Below are 21,226 nucleotides of genomic sequence, written 5' to 3' on the forward strand. Positions count from 1 at the left end.
TCATTTTTTAAAATGAAAGAACAATTACAAAGTTATATGGAAAAGCAAAGGAACTAGTATAACCAAAACAAAAATGAGAAGCAATAAAATTAGACTTGCTCTCCTCTTTCAAACCTTTTATGTAGCCACAGTCATGAAGACTGTGTTATTGGCAGAGGGGTAGACACAGACAAACGCGAGTGGAATAGAAAATCTACAAATAGCCCTGCTCTTTTGGTTGTGGTACTTGATATTTGACAGCAGTACAAAAGGGGATAATAGATAAAAGATGGCCTTTGCAGTAAGTGATGCCGGAGCAACTGGTTATTTAAGGAAGAATCTTGGAAACTTCACATCTTATGCACAGTTTAATTCAATATGGACCATAGTTTAGTATATGTGTTGTGAAGAGCGCACAATATGGACCATAGCTTCAGATGTAAAAAATAAAGGTAAAGATTTTAAGAATTTTTATAGAAGAAAGTCTGAGACCCAGAGCTTAAGTGCTTTTAGACATAACACTGAAAACAAGATCTTTAATGAGGGAAAAAATAAATAAATTGGATCGGATCATCAAAATTATAGCCATTTGTTCCGCAAAAGACACTGGTAAAACAATGAAAAAAACAGCTTAGGCCTGGAATAAAATACACTGACGTAGGAGTCATAGCTAGGATTTAAAAAGAACTCTCATAACTCAGCAGGAAACAACAGCAAAAATTAAAGCAACTTTCCAATTAGGAAAATGTCAAAAAGCATTAAGAAATTTCTTACCAAAGAGTATGAATGTGTGGCTAGCAAGTAACCACATGAAGAGATGTTCAGCATTGTAGCTATTAATGTAATTGAGATCACAGTGAAATGTCACTTTATCCTTGTTAGACAAGTTAAGTGAAAATGTAGTGACAGTACCAAATTGCCAAATACCAGTGAAGATGAGAAGCAGCTACATCTTACCTCCGTTTCTAATGGATATGTGTGTGCATGTATCTTTTAGCACCCAAGGGAACTGGGGCCAGGACCCCCCTGTAGATGCCAAAATCCAAGGATGCAAGTCCCTTACATAGGATGGCAGAGATTTGCATGTAACCTGAGCCCATCTTCCTGTATGTTTTCAGTCATCTTTGTGAATTATTTATAAATGCTGTGTGAACATTTATCCTATTGTGTGGGGAATAATGACAGTGAATGCACATGTTTAGTACAGATTTAATTTTTCTCTTCCAAATACTTTCACTCTTCAGTAGGTTGTATATATGAATGTTGAGACTGTGGATATGGAGGGCCGGTTTATATACATCAAGAGAGGTTTCTTTTAAGGAACTGGTTTATGTAATTGCACATGTTGCTAAATCCAAAATCTGGGCAAGCTGAGGAAGTGCCAGTGTTAATGGTTTAGGTCTGAAGCCTATCTGCTGATAGAATTCCTTCTTTCTCATGGGAAGTTGATCTCTTTTTGTATTAAAGTCTTTATCTGATGAATCAGGCCCACCGTCATTATGGAGGGATCTGGTTTACCTAAAGTCCACCAGTGTAAATGATAATCTCACCCCAAAAACATCCTCCCAGAAACACCCAGAGTGATGTTGGCCCAGTACCTGCACTGTGGCCCTGTCAAACTCACACATCACGTTAGCCATCACCTCATGCAGTCTATCAGTTACACTCTTGGTCATTTACTCCAGAGAAACAAAAGCTTTTACATTTACCCTCAAACCCTTCCATAAGTGTTTGTAGTGTTGTATTTATAACAGCAAGAAAAAAAAAAAAAAATACAGCAGCTCTAATGTCTCCAAGTAGGTGAATGGATAAGCTAAGGTGCGTCCAAGCTATGAAATCATAGTGCACAATAGAAAGGAATGAAGCACTAATAGGTACTACCATAGCTGGGGTGATCTCAAGGGGATTGTGGTTAAGTGGGGAAAAGCCAATCCCAAAAGCTGCATCCTGTGTGATTCTGTTTGTGTAATACAGGTGCAACATTCCTAATCATAAACCAACAATACTCCGAAACTGAAACTCTGAATGTCAGCAAGGTACCGCAAGTAGAAATTTGCATATCTGAGTGTGTGACTGACTTGTCACAGTCAAAATTCAGGTGCCCTAAAAATGTTGTATAAAGTTCCTTCATGAAGTGGATTTGAAGTTGTGTGTGAACCATAACTTAGTGCTTTCTAGATTTAGATTTCAGAATAGGTCATTGTATGTGTACAGATGCTCCAAAAGCTGAAGCACAGCTGGTCCCAGGTATTCTTGGATAAAGAACACCGAACCTGTATTCTTACAATGAGAACAACATAGAAATGGGAAACAGTTTATTCTTTATTTTGTAAGGGGCAAAGATGGGTAGCTTGGGGCAGGTTTTTGTGTTTGACAACTAGTTCTTTACCTCCCTTGAGGTGGTGGTCATGCAATCCACGCATGTGGTGACACACACAGAGTGCTTCCTTCCATAGGCAGTTCCCTGCTGCTGGTCTTGCACAGTAGACAGTTGCATCATTGGTAGCCTCTGAGGGACACTGGGTGAGGCCCCTGACTTTGCAACTTCCTAGGTGGTTTGTTTCAAAGTAGTGTTTTAAAAAACTATTTTGAGCCGGGGAGATAGCTCAAGGGAATAAACGCTTCCCTGGCAAGAGCAAGGGCCTGAGTTCAATCCCCGGTTCCGCCAAAAAAAAAGAAATAAAAAACTATTTTGAAATTTCTTTTATTTTATTTTGGAAAAAGAAATTTTGCACATACTGAAAATTTATTGAAACATCCTGAAGGAATTGAGTTATTTAATACCTGAATTGAAATACTAATGAATCTGTATCTTTGTTTGCCTTATTTTAAATGCTACCTCAAAATGTTATCTCTGAACTTAAATTGCTAAAAGAGTCTGGTTTTGTTTTTTTGCTCTCTTCTTGTATTGGGGGTGGAACCCAGAACCTTGCACATGCTAGGCAAGTGCTCTGCCACTGAGCTACATCTCCAGCCTTTTAAAAAAGTTTTTTAGTGAATTAGTAAGTTCCCAAAGCTTACCTCCGACTTATGATCCTCCTGGCTTGGCCTCCTGAGTAACTGAGATTACAGGTACCTGGCTAGGAGTTCTTTACTAGGCTGTGCAAAGACTCCACTTGATAGATTTTGAACAATTTAATCATTAGGTAACTTAGTCGGTATCTGTTAATATAACCTTAACATGATCCTATTATTTTTTATACATAGTTAAATTATTTGAATGATACAACTTGAACGGCTGTTTAGACTTTTTCTAGCATGCTTCCTGGTGAATATAATACCGTGTCTTTTATTTTGACCAGTGTTCTTCAGCACCCAAATATTCTCCAGTGTGTTGGACAGTGTGTAGAAGCAATTCCCTATCTTCTGGTGTTTGAGTTCTGCGACTTGGTAAGTTTTTAGTAGCAATTCAAATTGAAGAGATGAAAGGGTTAAACCAGTGTGGTTTTTTGTTTTTGGTGGTACTGCATTTGAACCCAGGCCTTTTACACCAAGTGGCATCCAAAGCCCGTTTTCTTCAGTATTATAGATTAAACCTACCTTGTTATATTCCCAGTTCTTTTTATTTTTTAGTCTGAGATAGAGTCTTACCGGTTTGCCCCGATAGGCCTCCTAGCTGTAGTTTTCTGCCTCAGTCTCTTGAGGAATAACTGGGATTACAGGCATAAGCCACCATGCCCAACTATCTAACTGTTTTCGAGGTAAAAATAAAAATAGTGGTTTTGGATGGAAATATTTTTATGTCTGTCATCTGCTTGAAGATCATTGCCTTTAGTCATGCATTAAGCAACACCTGTACATTGTTTCATTTTACTCCTTGCCCTGTGCTAAGTTCTTTACTCCCACTACCACACTGAATCAAGAAAACCCAGAGTTAGGTACTGGTATTTGTCCATACTTTCTGCATGATTAAAATAAGGCTGGGGCGGGGCAGCGGGGAGTCTTGGAAATATGTTAACACACAACAGTATTATGCTCCTCTGAGAACTGGAGGTCTTCACTTGGGCCTGGCATTTTGAAATTCTCATTTTCCCCATTGGGGAAGCCCAAGAAGACTCCTTACCAATGGAATACCCATAATTTGGCAGCTTGAAAACAGTGAGTATATTTATTTTTTTAAATTTTTTTCCCATAATTTTATTGATAAACAAATAGCAATGAGACAGTTTCAAATCAGATATTTATATTTTTATTTTGTTGTTTTTTTTTTTTTTGCAGAACCGGGGTTTGAACTTAGACCCTTGCACTTGCCAGGGAAGTGCTTATTCTACTGAGCCATCTCCCCGGCCCCTTATTTTTAATGTATTAGATAATTACTTTTCTTTTGGTACTGGGAATCAAACACGGGACCTCACACTTCCCAGGCAGGTGCTATGCCATTGAGCTCTATCCTGGCCCAGATGATTTATTTTCTGAACTGTTATGAGCATGATACTACATATTACTTATAGACTTACAGTTGGAAGTACTGTGCTGTGTGAATTTTGTGAATAATTGTAATAACCAGTTCAATGTGACAATTTCCTATAAACATCTTTTTAAACCCCATGCAGAATATTTCATCTTTTTTTAAGCCTATTTTTAACACATAATTATTATTTTCCAAAAACAGTTCATTGAATTTGTTAGGTTTTAATTTCTTTGCATCATCTTAGTTTTCAGAACATTAAAACTCTTGTCTGTGCACAGAAAATTAGGAGTACCCCAGAATAAACCCCCAGTTAATTCATGTAACATTTCCTTTGGTTAAAAAACAGGTAAGAAAGATTATGATAAATCTTGTAAATGTTTTTTCTTTAATTCCTAAATATGACTTTAATTTTCTGTCATTGATAGAGGTGATTAATTGCAAAGGATAATTAGGTAATAAACTGAATATATTGGCTTTCATTCTGTTACATCACGAGGACTCCTAAGTCTCTGTGGCTTGACTTACACCAACAGTAACTCACACCTTTTACCTGTTACTTTTGGGGCAGCTGCCATTCTGTTCTGCTAATATTCTCCGATCAGTATTTTTTCTCTCTGAATGCTGGCATGCGCGCGCACGCACACACACACACACACACACACACACACAAATATACATATATTCTAGTGTTGTTTCAAATGGTGTTGCTTCTGGGACTTTTTTAATAAGCCTGTTCAAATCTCATATCCTTCTGCATTTAGGGGTGAGGAGAAGGGGATTCAGAGGATTTGAATCAATTTTCCAGAAGCATATTAAAATCTCCATTTTGATGGTGGATTTTTCCATACTTTGCTTTATAATTCTGGTTGTTTTACTTTACACTTTTTGGTACTTTGTTGTGTAAGAAGTTCAAATTTAGATTTGGTTTCTAAAGATGTAGCTTGGTGATAGAACACTTGCCTAGTACTGTATGTGCGAGACTCTGGGTTCTATACCCAGAATTGTTAACTTTAGCATTGGTATGACTTCCTACAAGTAGTATGAGTTCCTATAAGAGGACCCTTACAAACCCAGCTCACTCCTGAGGGCTGTTTGTAACTCAGATCGTCAATTGAAGGATCAGGTTCCCCTACATAGCCTTCAAAGTCTCTTTCCTATATATGGGCAGATCTCGATGTCCTTAGAGAGACATTGGCTCAGGATTTCTCCGTTAACCCCACAGAGGGAAGGATGTTATGATGTTCCTTCTGGAACTCATTAAGGGTTAAACCTGTATCTGAGGCCATCTGGAAGCACAAGTTGCCAGCATTCAGGTCATAACTCAAGACATTGGTTGTAAGTTAAAACTAAAATTCTGATCATAAACCAAGTTGCTGCTGAGTCAAGCCAGTAACTTCAGGGTCCACTGTAATTTGAACATTTTAGCATATGTGAAAGGACTGCCTTTAAGGTTTAGAGCATCTCTGTCAATCATTTTCTTCTGTAATTTACATCTCTTATAAATAGCCTATTGATTAACTTTTTATTAACTTGGCAGTCTTAGTCTCTTAAAATAGAACATTTACATTTATTGTATTTCATGAGATGTTTAGAACTTTCTCTGCCTAACCAGTATTAGTTTTCTTCCCTCTACCACTTCTTCTGTTTTCTTTTAGATTCTTGAGTTTTCTTGCTTCTGTTTTCCCCATTTGCTAATTTGATTTTTAGATGGTGTTTCTTGATTTTGCATGTTCTGGAAAATACAACATGCGTATTGAGTTTAGTTTTTTAACCCTGCTGCAAAGAACTGGGATCTCTGGGAACTCTCATTGTATCTAAGGAAAGTAGAAATTAAACTTACTCTCTAGGCTGTTCCCATGGCCTCTTCTGTGTTGGAGCGTGATTGTTACTGAACATTTACCATCACAGGGCAACTGAGGCAGCCCTGAGACTTAGAGGTACAAAATAGTTTTGTCCTCTAGATGTCACAGATAGAGGGGACAGTTGTGGTAAGCTAGGCTTAAAAAGCAGGAGTTCTTGATAGTGGTTCTGACCGCTCTTATTATGTTCTGTGTTATTTATCGAAGTATGATCAGAGCAGTAATATTTGTGGTCCTAGGCTGTAACAATAAGGAAATAGCATTTTCATCTAGCTCTGTGTAACCGACGTGCTCGATGATTTCAATGCTGGCAAAGCACCGAGAGAAAAAGATATAAGGGCATGCCTCATGTGAGAGGGCAAGTCTGTTAGCCAGTAGTCCTTGTTGTCAGTGGTCCCCAAGCTCCTGATGTGGAGTATAAACAACAGTTGAAACACACACTTGGTGAGGGAACATGAACAGAAATACACCAGGAAATAAGCACCTGTATTATTATTCTTCAGTGTTACATGTGTCTCTTCTTGAAATACAGACAATATTTTTGGGTCTTTTTCCTGGAATGCTTAAAAAGACTGGATGCTCAGCTTAATGATTTCTTCTGAATGTGTTCAGGAGATGGGTATTTAGTGCTATTTGAATTTACTTTTTACTGAAGCTGCTGGTTCTTTGAAGGAATAGTAATGTAATTTGTTTTTATAAAGAAACACTTAAAACAGCCAAATACATAATTCATTTACTGTTAGTGCACATGACCCAGTTCTGACACGACTCTACTATATTCTTTGTATCTTTCTCACTGTACAAGCATAATGTTTTGAAAACATATGAATGTATTTGTTTTTATTAACATTCCTATAAGCTTTCCCCAACATGTTTAGATCTTAGATTTAAATATGTATGTATTATCGGGGTTCTTAAATTAAGTGTTCAAGCATATTAAATTCCATTAGCTTTCATACTTTTTAGTTGAAGATTATGCACATAGTTCTCCACAATTAACAGAAGTGACTCCTTAAAACATTTTATGTGATACATTTAAGTCTGCCAGTGGATTTCTTATATGAAGACTTACATTTACCTCAGCTCTCATCCGCCCCAGAAACTTCTGTTGGCAATGTGGAGGTAATACCTAGTTCTGATTTCAGTGTGCCACCCAGTGGGACATTGATCAACAATAAAATTTTAAAACAACATTGTTTTCAGGGAAAGGAAAAAAAAAAAAAAAACAACTAAAATTATAATTACTGTATGATCTAGCAATTCCACTTGGCAAATCTGTTCCAACATGTACTTGCCCTCTCCAGGTCACCGTAGCATCAGTCACAGTGGCCAAAGCATGAAGGAAGCTCAGGTGTCCACCCAGGGGTTAGTGGATAAACAAAGCAGGAATTTACATACAGTGGACTATTATTTAGCCATTATAAGGGCTGGGGAGATAGCTCAGTAGACTAAGCACTTGCTTGGCAAGTGCAAGGTCATGAGTTAGATCCCCAGTACCCAAAAACAAACAAACAAATGGCCTTTAAAAGGAAGAAATTCTGGCACATTACAATGTGGATCAACCTTGAGTACATTATGCTAAGTGAAACAAGCCAGTCACACTCACACTCTGTGACCCTTGCAGGACTTTGTCTTCAGACAGAGCAGAAGGATGGTTTTCATGGACTGGAGGGAGGAAGAAAATGTTATCTGGATATAGAGTTTCAGTATTGCAAAATTTTAAAATATTGTAAAGGGATGGTGGTGGTGATTGTACAATAAAGTGAAGATACATTATAGATAGAGTTGTACACTTATAAGTGGTTAACACGGTACATTTTATAAGTTTGGAGGGGTTTTTGGATACAAAAATGCTTTGACAGTTGCTGCTTGTTAAGGTGCTATCAGGTGTTGCTAAGAGGAGGCTTATGTGCCCTTTGAAGGTTTCTGAGCACTGGTGGCATGGCTGATCTTGGACCAAAGTACAGCTGTTTAGTTTTGGTTTTTTGTCTTTTTGAGACAGGGTTTTGCTCTTTAGTTCAGATTGGCCATGAACTCACTTCGTAGCCCAGGCTGGCCTTGAACTCATGGCAATCTTCCTTCCTCAGCCTCCCAAGTGCTGGTATTTATCAAAATAAAACTCTTGACCCCATGGTCCCTCCACCTTGCCTGGTAGTGAGAAGTCAGAATTCTCTCTGTGAGCCAGCTTCATGCTCACAATTCTGGGGCCCTAGGAAACCTTAAAGGAACAAGTTCAACAATACCAAGTACTGGGCCCTGATCAGGTCACTGCCCTCAAGTCTGGCTTCCCTGGGCAGTTTGTGTGGAGACATTGTGGCAGAACCAGTCAGGTGGGGTCAGCCCAGAAAGCCACAGAGGGGTCTCTTCACAGACTGCAAGAATGTCTTCAGGGTGCACCGGGTCCTTGCCTAGGCCCTCCGCCCTGCCTCCATTGTGCATGTCTAGAGCTGCCCAATAGACCAGTCCCAGCAGAGGAATGAAATCCAGGACAGGAAATGCCCTCTGGCCACTGCTGTGGCCACAGTGAAGGGACCACCCATCTCCACGTATTCTTAGGTCCTGAGATTGTGAGTGAACATGATCGTTTCAGCTCTTACCACTTTTCAGCTCTTACCACACAGCAGTCATTCCCAGTGATAACATCTTCCAAATAGAAAAGAGAGAATACTTATGCACTTACGCAATTCCATATAAAGTAGAACCACCATCGCTTCTTGGCCTGTGCGCTAAGATCAAGTATAGTAAAATGAAGCCACCAGCCTGATTGTAGAAAGCATGGAATCTTATAAAAATGAATGAAAACTCTGCTAAATTTGGTAGCTGGTGTGCAGTGACCAGCCGGTTTAGAGTAGTTGGTGTTGTGTGTGAGATGAATGGAGAGGTTACTGCAGGGTTTTTGCATAACTTGTTACTGTAGCTGGTGCACAGTGCTCGCACAGAAATATCAAGACAATAAGGTGGTCCTTTGGCTGAGGGTCACTCATTGAACAAAAATGTCTTGGGCGCCTGTGAAATACAGAGAGCTGTGTGGCTGTGCCTGGCCCCTGCCTGCTCTACCTACAGGGCCACGTTTAGACATCTGTAAAGTTCCAGCTGTGAAATGATAGAACAGATAGAAGGTGCTCTGTAAATGGTAGTTATTTTTACTTGCTTAATTGATTTAATCACTCATTAAATAAAGGTTTGATGAGCTAATGACGCTGCCACTGAAAACTGTGATTGTTCAGGCTCCAGGTAAATACACTGAGGCATTGCGAGAAAAAAAAATAAACTAAAATGAAGTTTCATTTTTGCTTTTGCTGTGCTGGGGATGGAACCCACGGCAGTGATTAATCTACTAATCAGGTGCTTACTGCTGAGCCCCACCCTCATCCTTTGTAAGGAAGATTTGATTGCTGTGTACAGAGCTGGAGAAATACTAAGTAGGATGGCTGGGAGGCTTTGCACAGGGAATGACGGTTGCCTGCGTGTTGGAGAGTGAGTAGGTGGATATTAGGCAGGAGAGGGTGGCAGGAAATCAGGAGCTAGCCCTGGAAACAGGTGATGTGGCCCAGGAGTTTAAAGACAGCTCAGGAGCCTTGTGACATGGTAGAAGAGGCAGGCAGGACCTGATGGGAATAACCAAGAGACAGAGTGAAAGATGGAGGTGCCCATGCTGCAGGCCAGGTGGTGAAGAACAGAGATTTAACGTTTACTGGTCAGCAGTTCCTTCGCCTCTTATGACCCAGTGCCAGAGCAGGTGGATGTTTTGTTTTCTGGGTGTGTTCTTGAATATAGTGTATGTGCTGATCTCCTTTGCTGTGTTCAGCCACAAAAGCAGGAAATTTCTGAATGCAGTTAGTGGCCAAATGAGAAAGGGAGAGAAGTCTGCTTGTTATTTGATGTACAGCCCATTTCTCTGCAGGATCTGCTTATTTCTGTTTCTTCTGTGGAATAGGTAACCTAGCTGGGTAAAGTCCAGGGGCTCGCAGGCTCAGGGCTGTTAAACTTCAAGGGACCCTTGGTGACTGACCCCACTGGGCACAGGGATGGAAAGGTTCATCTCTCTGCCAGCCTTGAGCTGGGCATTGGAAATTTGTTACTCATTTCCAGAAGCATCTTCGCAGCTGCCCAGTGAGGTCAGAGGCTGAGGACAATGGAGAGACTTGGTAAAGAATCCAGCCCAGGCGTATGTGTGTTCCTGACCAAGTGTCCCTGGGACCTTGCTTTCCCTTGTCCTTAATGCTTTCACATATTCCATGCCAGAGGACATGTGATTCGGGGCATTAAAGTGGAAATTGTAACTGGTGGCATGGTCCTCTTTCATGTACTTTCAGGTAAGATAGTTTAAGTCTCCCACCAGCAGTGAAACCACCATTTAGAATTACCTTGGTACAGACAGTGCCTGATTAGTGGGCATCTCTTGCTGGTAACTATAGTCACTAAGCCAGTCCTGTGTACCAGGGACTCTTGTGGGTTCTGGGCAGTCAGTGGGGAATGACCCATTGCTGCCCCCATGGAGCTTGTGTAGAAGTCAGGGACATAGAATTGAAGTGGAACAGATGCAGGGAGGCCAGAACAGGTGGCTGGTGTCCCTGTCTTGGCACCTGCAGAAGAGATGCTTGTGCTAATAAAGGACGGCTGCACTCTGAGGCTTTACAGAGGGGATGTGGGTGACTGGGCAAAGAAGGCATATTCCCTGTCCCTGACCATACCCTGGGCTGGTGCTTGTCCAGAGCTTTCCCTCCAACACTGCCACAGCCCTGATCACTTAGGACAAGACCTTTCCTCCCCTCCCTACTCTTCTCCTCCTGCCACCCCAGCACCAGCTCCCTAGCACTGGCCCATTGCTTCCGTGACACCCTGCTCATCACTGCTGATAGCCTGGCACTAGCTCACAGGCCAAGGAGCTGAAGGAGCATTGGTCACCATGCAGTGGTGTCTTTGTGCTTGGGGTGTCCTGTGGTCTGCAGTGCTGGTGGTCTGTAGCCGTTGCACTGTTGGATACACGGCCCCATGAGAGTGCCCAGCTCTGACAACATGTTTTACCCAGATATATTTTCCCATATTAGCCATCTTTGGCTAGATTTAATATAGAGTAATGAAGTAACATAATAAATTTAAGGCCCCATAAAAGTAGGAAATTATAGATATACTCCAAGTTCATTATTATTAGGCAATTAATTGAAACACTGGACTGGTAGCACTCTGGGAAAGTGGTTGTCCCAGCTTTAATTTGGGGGAGCATCCTTTGAAACTTCCCATAAGGCTTTTCTCTTCCTCCCTCAGGGAGCTGGTGTTTCTTTAACTGCTGTGTGTCTGGTGCTGTCTTGGAGCTTAGGCACACAGCAGGTAGGGAGCTGGCCAGAGCCCAGCACCCCCATCTTCTGTTGGGAGGAATAGGGCCCAGAGCAGTTTGGAAGGTGCACTGGTGATTTGAATGAAACAGCTTGAGCTGGCTGTTATGTGGCAGCAGCAAGGCTCGAGGTAGGTGTATCACGTGATGGCAGTGGCCTTCCCAAAGGTAGTCTGACTCTGAATTTATTTTTAAAATAAAAGCAAGACCTAGTAATGGATTATAGGTTGGGTCTAGAGACAGAGAGCACTCATGAGTGAAACTCTCATTCTTGGTCTGATTTACTGAAAAATGGTGATGTCATTTGCTGTGATGGAGCAGGTCAGCAGTTTGATGCTAGATGTGTTAGCTGTGAGGAAGAGAGCTCAAGTCAGGAAACCAGGGGACTAGGCCAGAAAAAGTCTTTAAAGTTATGGGATAGATTCAATCACTGGTGTCCATAACCCTCGGAGTGTAATGAGAGGAGAGAGAGCCATTGAAGGGTATCAGGAGAGCCCTGCAGGGTGGGAAGGGTTTCAGGAGACTAGTGTAGGGATCTAAATGAAGAAGGAGTGGGCCTCTGCTGTGTTTCACTGGCATTTGGCAGAGGGAAACAGCTGAGAAAAGACATGGACTCATGAGGTTGAATTTGTATCCATCCATCCATCAATTCCTCCGTCTGTCTGTCTGTCTGTCTGTCTGTCTGTCTGTCTGTCTGTCTGTCTGTCTCTGTCCTGTCTGTCTATCTTGGGGATTGTTTCTAGGGCCTTATACATGCTAGGTAAGAGCTCTACCACTGAGCTACACCTTGTAGCTCTTTTTAAATGTTTTTGAGACAGTAAGGCTAAGTTGCCCACGCCAACCTCAGATGTTGGCAGTCCTGACTCAGGTCCTAAGTAGCTGGGATTACAAGTGTGCACTAGTGTGCAGGGCAGAGATAAACTTTAAAAGGCCTGAGGTGAAGGGTGAATGATCATTGATAACAAAGGAGGAAATGAAGTGTTAGGGTAACTGACATGGGAAAAAAATAGTCAAAACTTCCAGATGGAGGTGTAACTGAACTTCCACGGGAAAAAAGTATATTTAGTTCCATCAGTAGGATATTGGGTATGGCCCTTGACTGTGTTAATCTTTGATTTAAAAAATTTTGGAAGATCTGTTAGGCATGATAGCACACACTTGTAATCCCACCAGTCTGTGAAGGCTGAGGCAGGAGGATTCCAAGTGCAAGCCCAGCCTAGACAATTTAGGAAGATCTTGTTTCAAAATAAAAAACAAATTTAAAAAAGTTAAAGATGTTTGTTGCTGAGTGCAAAGATCCTGGGTTCAGTCCTAAGTAGGACCTACCCAAATTAATAAGTATTGAAAATTACCAATTTTCCCCAATCAACCTTATTAAATATATGAATGGCTATAATTTTTTTAATTACAAAGGTAAAATTTGTTGAGTTTTAACAGCTATTCAATTAAAATTTATTCAGTGTTCTCAATGTCCTACAAAAAGTGCCAAAAAACACCATGCCAGCCTTTTGTATTGGAAGTAAGGGTTCCTAGGGAGGAACCCCTTCAGCTCACTCCAAGGCAGTGAAGCCGCCTGGCCTGTCTTGAATTCTTAGGGTGGCCTTTTGCTGCCATCTAGCGTCACAGATTTTTCCCTTGAAGTTTTTTTGAGGGGCGTTGAGGAAGGAGCTGAGACATTCAAAACCTGCCTGAAAGGAACTGTATTTTAATTTAAAATACATTACTGATCTTACTTTTCTTTTTAAGCAATCTACTCATTAGGCACCATTAAAACATAAATAAAACAGACTAGATACCTAAATATAGTTATGTTTGGTTTTGCTAGAATGAATCCGTGTTTAGTACTTGCTTATAATATAAAAGGCTTACTATAATTAAAAGAGTTTATGATATTTGTTTTCCTTTTGAGTGGTGGTACCTAGATGGCTGGCATCCTGGAGCATGCATGTGAGTCTAACCCTAGGAGCAGTGCTGGGGCTCCTCAGGGAGAGACTTTTAAGGACAGTGAGCAGCAGTGAGTTTACTTCCTGTAACCTTGAAAGCCAGCTGCCTCCCCTGCCCTTCCCCTCCTTCATGGCCTAGTCACTGTGTTGGCCGACGGCTACTGTTTGTCCTGAGAATCAGCCAGATGCAGCGCAGCATACTCACTTTCACGTGAGAGTCATTTGTTCCATAAATGGCTGTTGCTGCAGGAAAAGAGTTGCACAAAAGAATTTAAATTGCTGCCTCATTGGTTATGTCAGTAGACTTACACTATGTTCAGATTTAGTTTCTAAACATGTTTAGTTAGGAAAATCTCATTAGCCAGCAGCTCTGGGATGCTTTGTTGGAATTTTTGAGTTAACTTAAGTACCATCTGAATCTTTCATTGTCTCTACAACTCCTACCTCTGGATAGAACTCTCCCTGGATAAAGGGGTATTTATTTTTAAAGGGGTGTGAAGGGGTACCTTTTTTTGTCCTGAGTAGTTAGTGTAATTCCAGTAGGAACAAAAAGAGAAAGCATTGTTTTTGGAAAGAAATATGAGGGGTGTTGAGCGTGGTACCGCACATGTGTAATTGGGACACTGGAGGAGGCTGAGGCAAGAGGAGTGCAAATTGAAGCGCAGCCTGGGCAATCTAACAACTTACAAAAAAAGACTAGGGATAAAGCTGTGGGAAGGCCCTGGGTTCAGTCTGCTGTGCCTCCAAGAAAGAGGGGGAGGGTTAGGGATTGCATTCCTGGCTGGGTATCTGAATGCTGGTGGTAGTTGGGGCAGATGCAGCTTCCCTGTAGAGCAGTAATGACAGCCCTGAGAGAATTCCACAAGTCAGTGTGTTGGACCTTAAATTATTTCAATTCATTCTTGTAAAATAAATTGATTTAATTTGCATATTGACTTAGTTTGCTTACTTAAGAAGGCTCTCTTGCCTAGTTTGGTAAAGTGAAACAAGCACAGCTAGGCCATTTGTCAGCTGTGGCCTTGAATGAATTCCTTGGCCTCACTTAGCTGCAGTTCCTAATCTTCAGAACATCTGAGGTTGTGTGAAGTCTGTGCCCTGGGTATCAAGCGTGAAACCCCGTCTCTGTGCGAGGCGTGCTCCAAAGCCTAGACTAGGTGGCAGTGGTGTCAATGCAGTCATTCACGCAGAGGCCTCTTGAGACCAGGAATGGGAACAAATGCAGATTCTCTGCAAGAACCTCAGCACTACACTACTGTAGTTTTAGTATTAAGTGTGGGTAGGTGTTTGTAAATATTGTGATTTAAAGTCAACCTAGAAGAGTTTGATAAATTTGCTCTCTTCATTAAGCTGGCCACCAAAATCGGGGGGTGTGGTGGCACATGCCTGTGATCCCAGCACTGGGGAGGCTGAGACAGAAGGATCACTACGAGTCTGAGCTACGTAGTGAGACCCTGTACCAAATCAATAAATAAAAGATTAAGAAAGAAAAAGAACTTTGTGTTTTATTCAAAGAGGACATCGATCATCTGGAGTCTTTTCTTCGCTCCGATATAAAAAAAATTGAAGACTGTTGGCTTACTTTCTAAATTTTGTTAACTGATGATAAAAAGCTTTCATTTGAGATCACAGTATTCGATACATGTTAAATCATATCTCTTGAACATCAGAGAGATTCCCTTAGAAGTGTACTACTGGCTAGGTGATTTGGTGGCACATGTTTGTAACCCTAGCACTCTGGGAGACCAAGATAAGAGTGTCACAAGTTTGGGTCTCACCTGGGCAACTTGGTGACTTAACCAGAATCTGTCTCAAAGTAGAAAAGGCTGATGATACAGCTCTGTGCAGAGTCCATGGGTTTGATCCCAGTACCACTAACACCAAAAAAAAGGTACTATACTTCCCAAAATAAAAACACTGAATATACACACACACACACGCACACACACGCACACATGGCATGCACACACGCATGAAGTAAAACTGGTAACCCAGGGTGATTGCACAGTAGTAGCCCGGGAGCTGGGTGTTTAAGTCTTGTGCCTGACATCTGACTGGGGTTTTTCTTTGCCTGGGACATTCTCTGACTAGGCTTGTTAATGTGGTGGTTGGGGATAGTTGGAGTACTCTTGTGGTTCTGGGAAAGGAAGGCAGGAGAGAAAGTGTCACCAGCCCTTTTTTCCCTTTCTGCTTCTGTGGGGGGTAGGGGGGAATCGACTGCAGAGCCTTAGGGATGAAGCACTCATTGGCATGTGGCCCTAGCAGCCTTGTAATGCAAAGGACAACTTTTCTTCTCCTCACTGCATTATGTCTTAGTAACATGAAGATTTCTAGACTTTCCCACTGTACTTAGTTCAATTGTGTATCAAGTTATATTTTGCTTTGTTTGTATGCATTAATATAACAAACATAAATTAATTCAAATAACCCTAAAAAGCATAATGTTGATCTATGCTTTTGAAATCTGGACCACAATTACCTTTTATAATTTGAAGCTTGTTCAGTCTGAGATCTTTCGTCAAGTGCAGACCTTTGCATTTCCTCCACGTGGCCTTGACAGTGCCTGTCAGCTAAGGCATATGTGTAGACCGGTGTTTGGATGATCCACTTCGCTGCTCACATGCAGGACTGCTTCTTGCAGGGCGACCTGAAGACTTACCTGCACAATGAGCAGGAGCACGTGCGGGGCGACTCGCAGACCATGCTGCTGCAGAGGATGGCATGTGAGATCGCTGCGGGGCTGGCCGCTATGCACAAGCTGCACTTCCTGCACAGGTAGGTCTGGCCAGGTACAGGTATGCCTCCCGTGGCGCTGGGGTTGTGGCCCCTAGAGGCCATGTGGTGGTGAAAAGGCACTAAGAAACTTCAGGGATGACAGGTTATAGAGTGAGCTCTGGGATTAAACTAGTAGAAACGTCTGTAAGCCCAAACCAGGAAACAGTGTTTTAACACAATCCAAGGCACTGGTAGAAAAACTTTAAGAACTTTCAGTGAAACAAATAGCCCTCTGTGATACTCATTATCCAAAAAATTATTTCCAGAATTTTGAAGGTGTAAAAAAGTATACAGGTCTCAGAGCATGGCATCAATGTACCCTGTTGACCTCATTGTATTTCACTGGCTGCCTTCCAAACATGCCAGCTTTAGGTGACTATCTGTAAGGTCTCACGACACATCCCAGGTTGTACTCCTGAGCACGTACTTGGCCCTTGTAGACAAGGTCTGTAGCACTGATTTCTGGGCAGCTATAGGGTGGGCCTAAGGTACCCGCCCTGAAGCAGAGGGTATCATGGTCCTCAGTCAGCAGAGGCCCGTCCACACGGCTGCAGGTAGGTGGTCAAGGCCTGGGTGAGACAACACAGCAAGCTGCATGACATGTGTCTGTCCACGGTTTCCAGCCCCCGTCTGAATTGTGTTTTCTCCAGATCGCTAATAGTTGTTTCTTGCTATAGCTGAAGTAACCAAAGGCTTTGAGTCCTAGCTCAGATGATTGGTCTGTTCTGTGAATGCAAAAGAGCATTTCTTTATTTGACTGTAAATGAATCATGTAACTCTTCATAATTCAGAGACCTGAAAAGGATTGTCTGTATCTTAGTTTGAAATGTCTGTATTATATTTTCAAAAAGCAGTTTGCAGGATAATGTATTTATAGTGTGACTCTCAGTTTTAAAAGCAAGAAAACATCTGGTTGTATTTTTTTTTTTCTTATTCTTGTGTCTTTTTGGGGGGGGGTTGTATTTTTAAGGGTGTGTGTGATTTGGCATGATGAAAATGCTCCTAATAGATTCTACAGGGTGGGAAAAGGGAAGCGATCAACCTTTCCCTGTACATCTATATCTTGTTGGATTATAGTAATGATAAATCATTCTGATAGAGCTTTTAAGAGAGCCAAAATGTTACAGGTTTCCTAAGGCCCAAATCCATTACATGAAACTTCAAAATAATAAAGTTGTACTCATTTTATAGTAGAGAAATCCTTTACTTACTTTTGGGTCTTTATAACATGTTAGTATCTAACACAGTTTGTATTGTTAGTATTTAGTTAAATACAGATGGTTACTGACTGATACTTGCTTTAGGGATGTTTGTTTGAGACAGGACCTGGCTATGTAGTGCAGATTGGCCTTGAACTCACTTATGTAGCCCAGGCTGGCCTCAGACTCATAGAAATCCTCCTGCCTCAGCCTCTCGAATGCGGGAATTATAGGTGTGCATCACTATTCCTAACTTTTGAGATTAAAGTTTGGAAAAGGGATGTGTTTAAAAGGAATACTGGCTGGGTGTGGCACTTGAGAGGCTGGGGCAGGAGGATCACTGTGAGTTTGAGGTTGGCTGATGCTACATAGTGAGTTCAGGGCCAATCTGAACTACATAGTAAGACCCTGTCTCAAAAAAAAAAAAAAAAAAAAAAAACCAAAGCAAAGGAGTATCACGTCTAAATTAGCAACATAAAGTTTTCAAAGATAGCTGGAAATTATCTCCAAAACCCAAGTACCTTTCTATGTAGTATATTTTAAAACTGGCAAAAATGTCAGAGCAAACTTTTCCTTTGTGTTTTCTCAAGTTAAAGTTTTACTTAATTTGGAATTTTGTGAACTTTAAAACAAATAAAGATGATAAATTAAGTCACATGGTTTGGATTTTATTCAAGTGCAAAAGCTCAAGGTAAAGAAAATCCTAGAAACTATTCACAGCTGTTTCATTTTGTTTTATGTAGTAGCTGTGTTTTATATAAAATTTTATGTAGGGCAAAATTCTGTGTTTTAAGTTCTTTCTTGGATGGGTAGTCTTCCATGTGGCCCATATTCAAGTTAGGTTTTGAAATAGTTCCTCATTGACTCGGGGGCACTTCCTGTGTTGGTTGAAATAGAACGGCCCACCTGTCCAACCCAAAGTTGTGGCTGCTTTGAAAGCTGCTCTAGTAAATCGCCCCAGTTAAATTTTATTTTATGTAAGGCTTAAGAAGAACCCTGTCACTGGGTCTCAGATAGTCTGTACTTCTTAGGTGGCAGGCAGAGCCCTCATGAAGGCTGTGTCAACAGCAGAGGCTACTGCAACCCTGCCACAGGTGGCTTGGGGCTCAGGACCCCATCCCATCTGTGAGGCAGCCTGAGCCAGGAGTGCCGTCAGGTCACAGTGGTGGGCAAGTGCAGAGGCTTTGGGCAAGTGGCAGGCACCGGCACCTTGTGCAGCTGGGAACCCATGGTAGCAGCCATCAGGAGGCCCTGGGTGATGCTAGTGCCCAGGATTTACCAGGAGTTACAGGCAGTATTTCTGAGAAGAACACCAAGGCCACTAAGTTGCCAGCACTCAAGAGTGTCAGTTAATCAAGTGTTATAGAAACATTATTTTATTTTATTTTATGTTTTCTTACAGGTGTCTCATAGGTGTCCATAAAGCTTAGGAAGTTGTGTCCCTCTGTGCTGCATTTCTGTCCTGGGTGTTTCAGTTGGTGAATTATAAGGGATTTCCCTTCATTTATATGGCTGTTGAATCTTTAAACTTGTAAAAAATCCTTATAATGCTTATTGTAAAGATTGGCCTTTAAGACCATACGTTGTGGCACACACCTGCAATCCCAGCACTTGGGATGCTGGAGCAGGGCAATCGCAGTGAGTTCAAGGCCAGCCTTGAACAGAGCAAGATCTTGTTGGGGGGAAAAAAAAAAGTCTTTAAGAAAAAATTCATACATTACAATAAATATGATTTTGCGTGGGGCACAGCAATACGTGATCCCAGCACTCTGGGATACTGAGGCAGTAAGATTACAATTCAAAGCTCAGCCTGGACAATTTAGTGAGACCTTGTCTTTAAAATAATGGCTGGAGACATAGCATAGTGAAAAGGCCTTGGATTCAAACCACCACAACCCAAAGAAAAATAAATATGTATGATTTTGGTTTTAGCTCATTTGATCAAAGCTACCAGTAATGCTTAGCATATAATGATACTAAATAAAGAAACTAGAATTCTGACATCATTTTGCTTTCATGATGGAAACAGACTTTGGAAGCTGAGGACAAGGAACCTGGCGGGTATGGCCTCTGGTCTTTTAGGGGGACAGTGGCACCAGAGCTGAGTTCTCCAGGTTAACGTGGTGTCAGTGAAATCCTGGAGCCTTAGTGTAGAGTTGGTGATGAGCAGGAAAAGAAGTGGAGAGATGAGTGAGGCTGGGCCTCACTTTACTTTTTAGGAGTTTTCTTGCTTTTTAAAATTTTATTTGATATCGTTAAAGGCATTGTAAAGATACTAAGTTAAAAGCATAGATTCTTTTAGTATTCATGAAACTTTTATATCATCTAGAGTTCAGAGGAAGGTAAAAGACAAGAAAATGAATTTAAAACCAAAGTAAAATACTCAGTTAATGTTCCAGGGTGAGAGTTAAATATCTGTCCCCGTGTTCTAAGCATCCCTGCGAAATATTCTGTGAATACTCCTGAGTTGACTGTCCGATAGGGACGACCCAGTGAGCCACAAGGTCGGTGCAGTTACCAACCCCTTCTTCAGAGCAGAGTGCTGAGGCTCAGAGTGGTGAGCTGTTTGTCTTTCTCAGACTCTTAACTCTGTAATTTGAATCCAGGCATAAACAGGTGTGCTCATTTATCCAGGAGAGGTAACAGTTGCTGGGGGAATCCGGGCAGGTTTTCTGAAGGAGGTGGCATTTTAGTGACACTTGAAGAGTGGCTGCAGATTGGAGGATGGAGGAAATGAAGAGCTTCCTGGAGAAGGAAGTAGCAAGATGGCATGTGCAGGGTGGAGGTGGGAGAGAAGGGAGTTCAGGAAGCTGTCAGATGGACTGCTTTAACTGGAACAGAAATGCGCAGAAGAAACCGGTGGCGGAGGAGGAGAGAGAGGTGGCTAGAAGCAGATTCTAGAGACTTCCAAGACAAGGCTTCGGGCACTGTCTCCAGGCATCGGTGTGGCACATCTGGAACATTGTGCATGTGCACACGTGTGTGTATGTTGGTCCTGCAGTTTGAGGTGCTTTGGAAAGAGAAGACAGTACTGATAGGAAAACCAAGTAGGAATTCAGAAGTGGTAGCTGTCCATGGGCGGCCGGGCGGTCTTTTTCTTTTTTTGGTACTGGGAATCGAATTTAGGACCTTATGATCGCCAGGCAGGTGCTTATGCTGCTGAGCTATCTTCCCAGCCGTGCTTGTTTTTAATTTTCCCTCCTACATGGAAAATTTGTTGAAGGCCAAGACCATATCTTTACTTTTGCCTCTTTGCTCATGTATGTCACTTAACAATAAGGAAAGCCACCAGGGAAAGGGACCAGCTTAAATGTAGTTTAAGTCCAGGGAGAAGCAGAACACTAGTCAGGTGACCACACCAGAAAGGTGATTAGAGAGCATTCATTAAAAACATGCTCTGTCCAGGGGTTTTCATGGGTATTGTCTGTCCAACCCTGAAAGAACAGAACATATCTGAGCCATCCCAGACCATGAAGAAGCTAGAAGTTTGATTGCTTATAAGTTCAGCAAAAGATGACATTATAAGAAAATTCCAGTTATTTCTCATTAATGAATATGAATGAAGACCAGCAAATTACACGCAGCAATGGAAGAAAAAATAAGTACAACTTGTAGGAATTTTAGGGCAGTTTCATCTCGTAAGCTATACCTGCATACTTATTCGATTTACAAAAATCAAAGAAATCTGTACAAGGACAATCCCAATAAAGGACTATAATCCTTGTTTG

The 21,226-nt window shown here is 41.6% G+C and overlaps 1 protein-coding gene across 2 annotated transcripts in view; it reads left to right on the forward strand.

Annotated features, from left to right (window-relative positions):
* The window catches only part of Lmtk2 (lemur tyrosine kinase 2), a 92,217-nt gene that overhangs the window by 44,736 nt on the left and 26,255 nt on the right, over positions 1-21,226 (forward strand). For both annotated transcript variants that reach the window (XM_023713483.1, XM_023713484.1), the window contains exons 6-7: positions 3,282-3,369; positions 16,166-16,299. In XM_023713483.1, the coding sequence (XP_023569251.1) occupies positions 3,282-3,369; positions 16,166-16,299 (222 nt within the window). The remainder of the gene's footprint in view (positions 1-3,281; positions 3,370-16,165; positions 16,300-21,226) is intronic.

This window comes from Octodon degus, unplaced genomic scaffold (assembly GCF_000260255.1).
Source record: "Octodon degus isolate 3935 unplaced genomic scaffold, OctDeg1.0 scaffold00031, whole genome shotgun sequence".
NCBI classification, from domain to species: Eukaryota; Metazoa; Chordata; class Mammalia; order Rodentia; family Octodontidae; genus Octodon; species Octodon degus.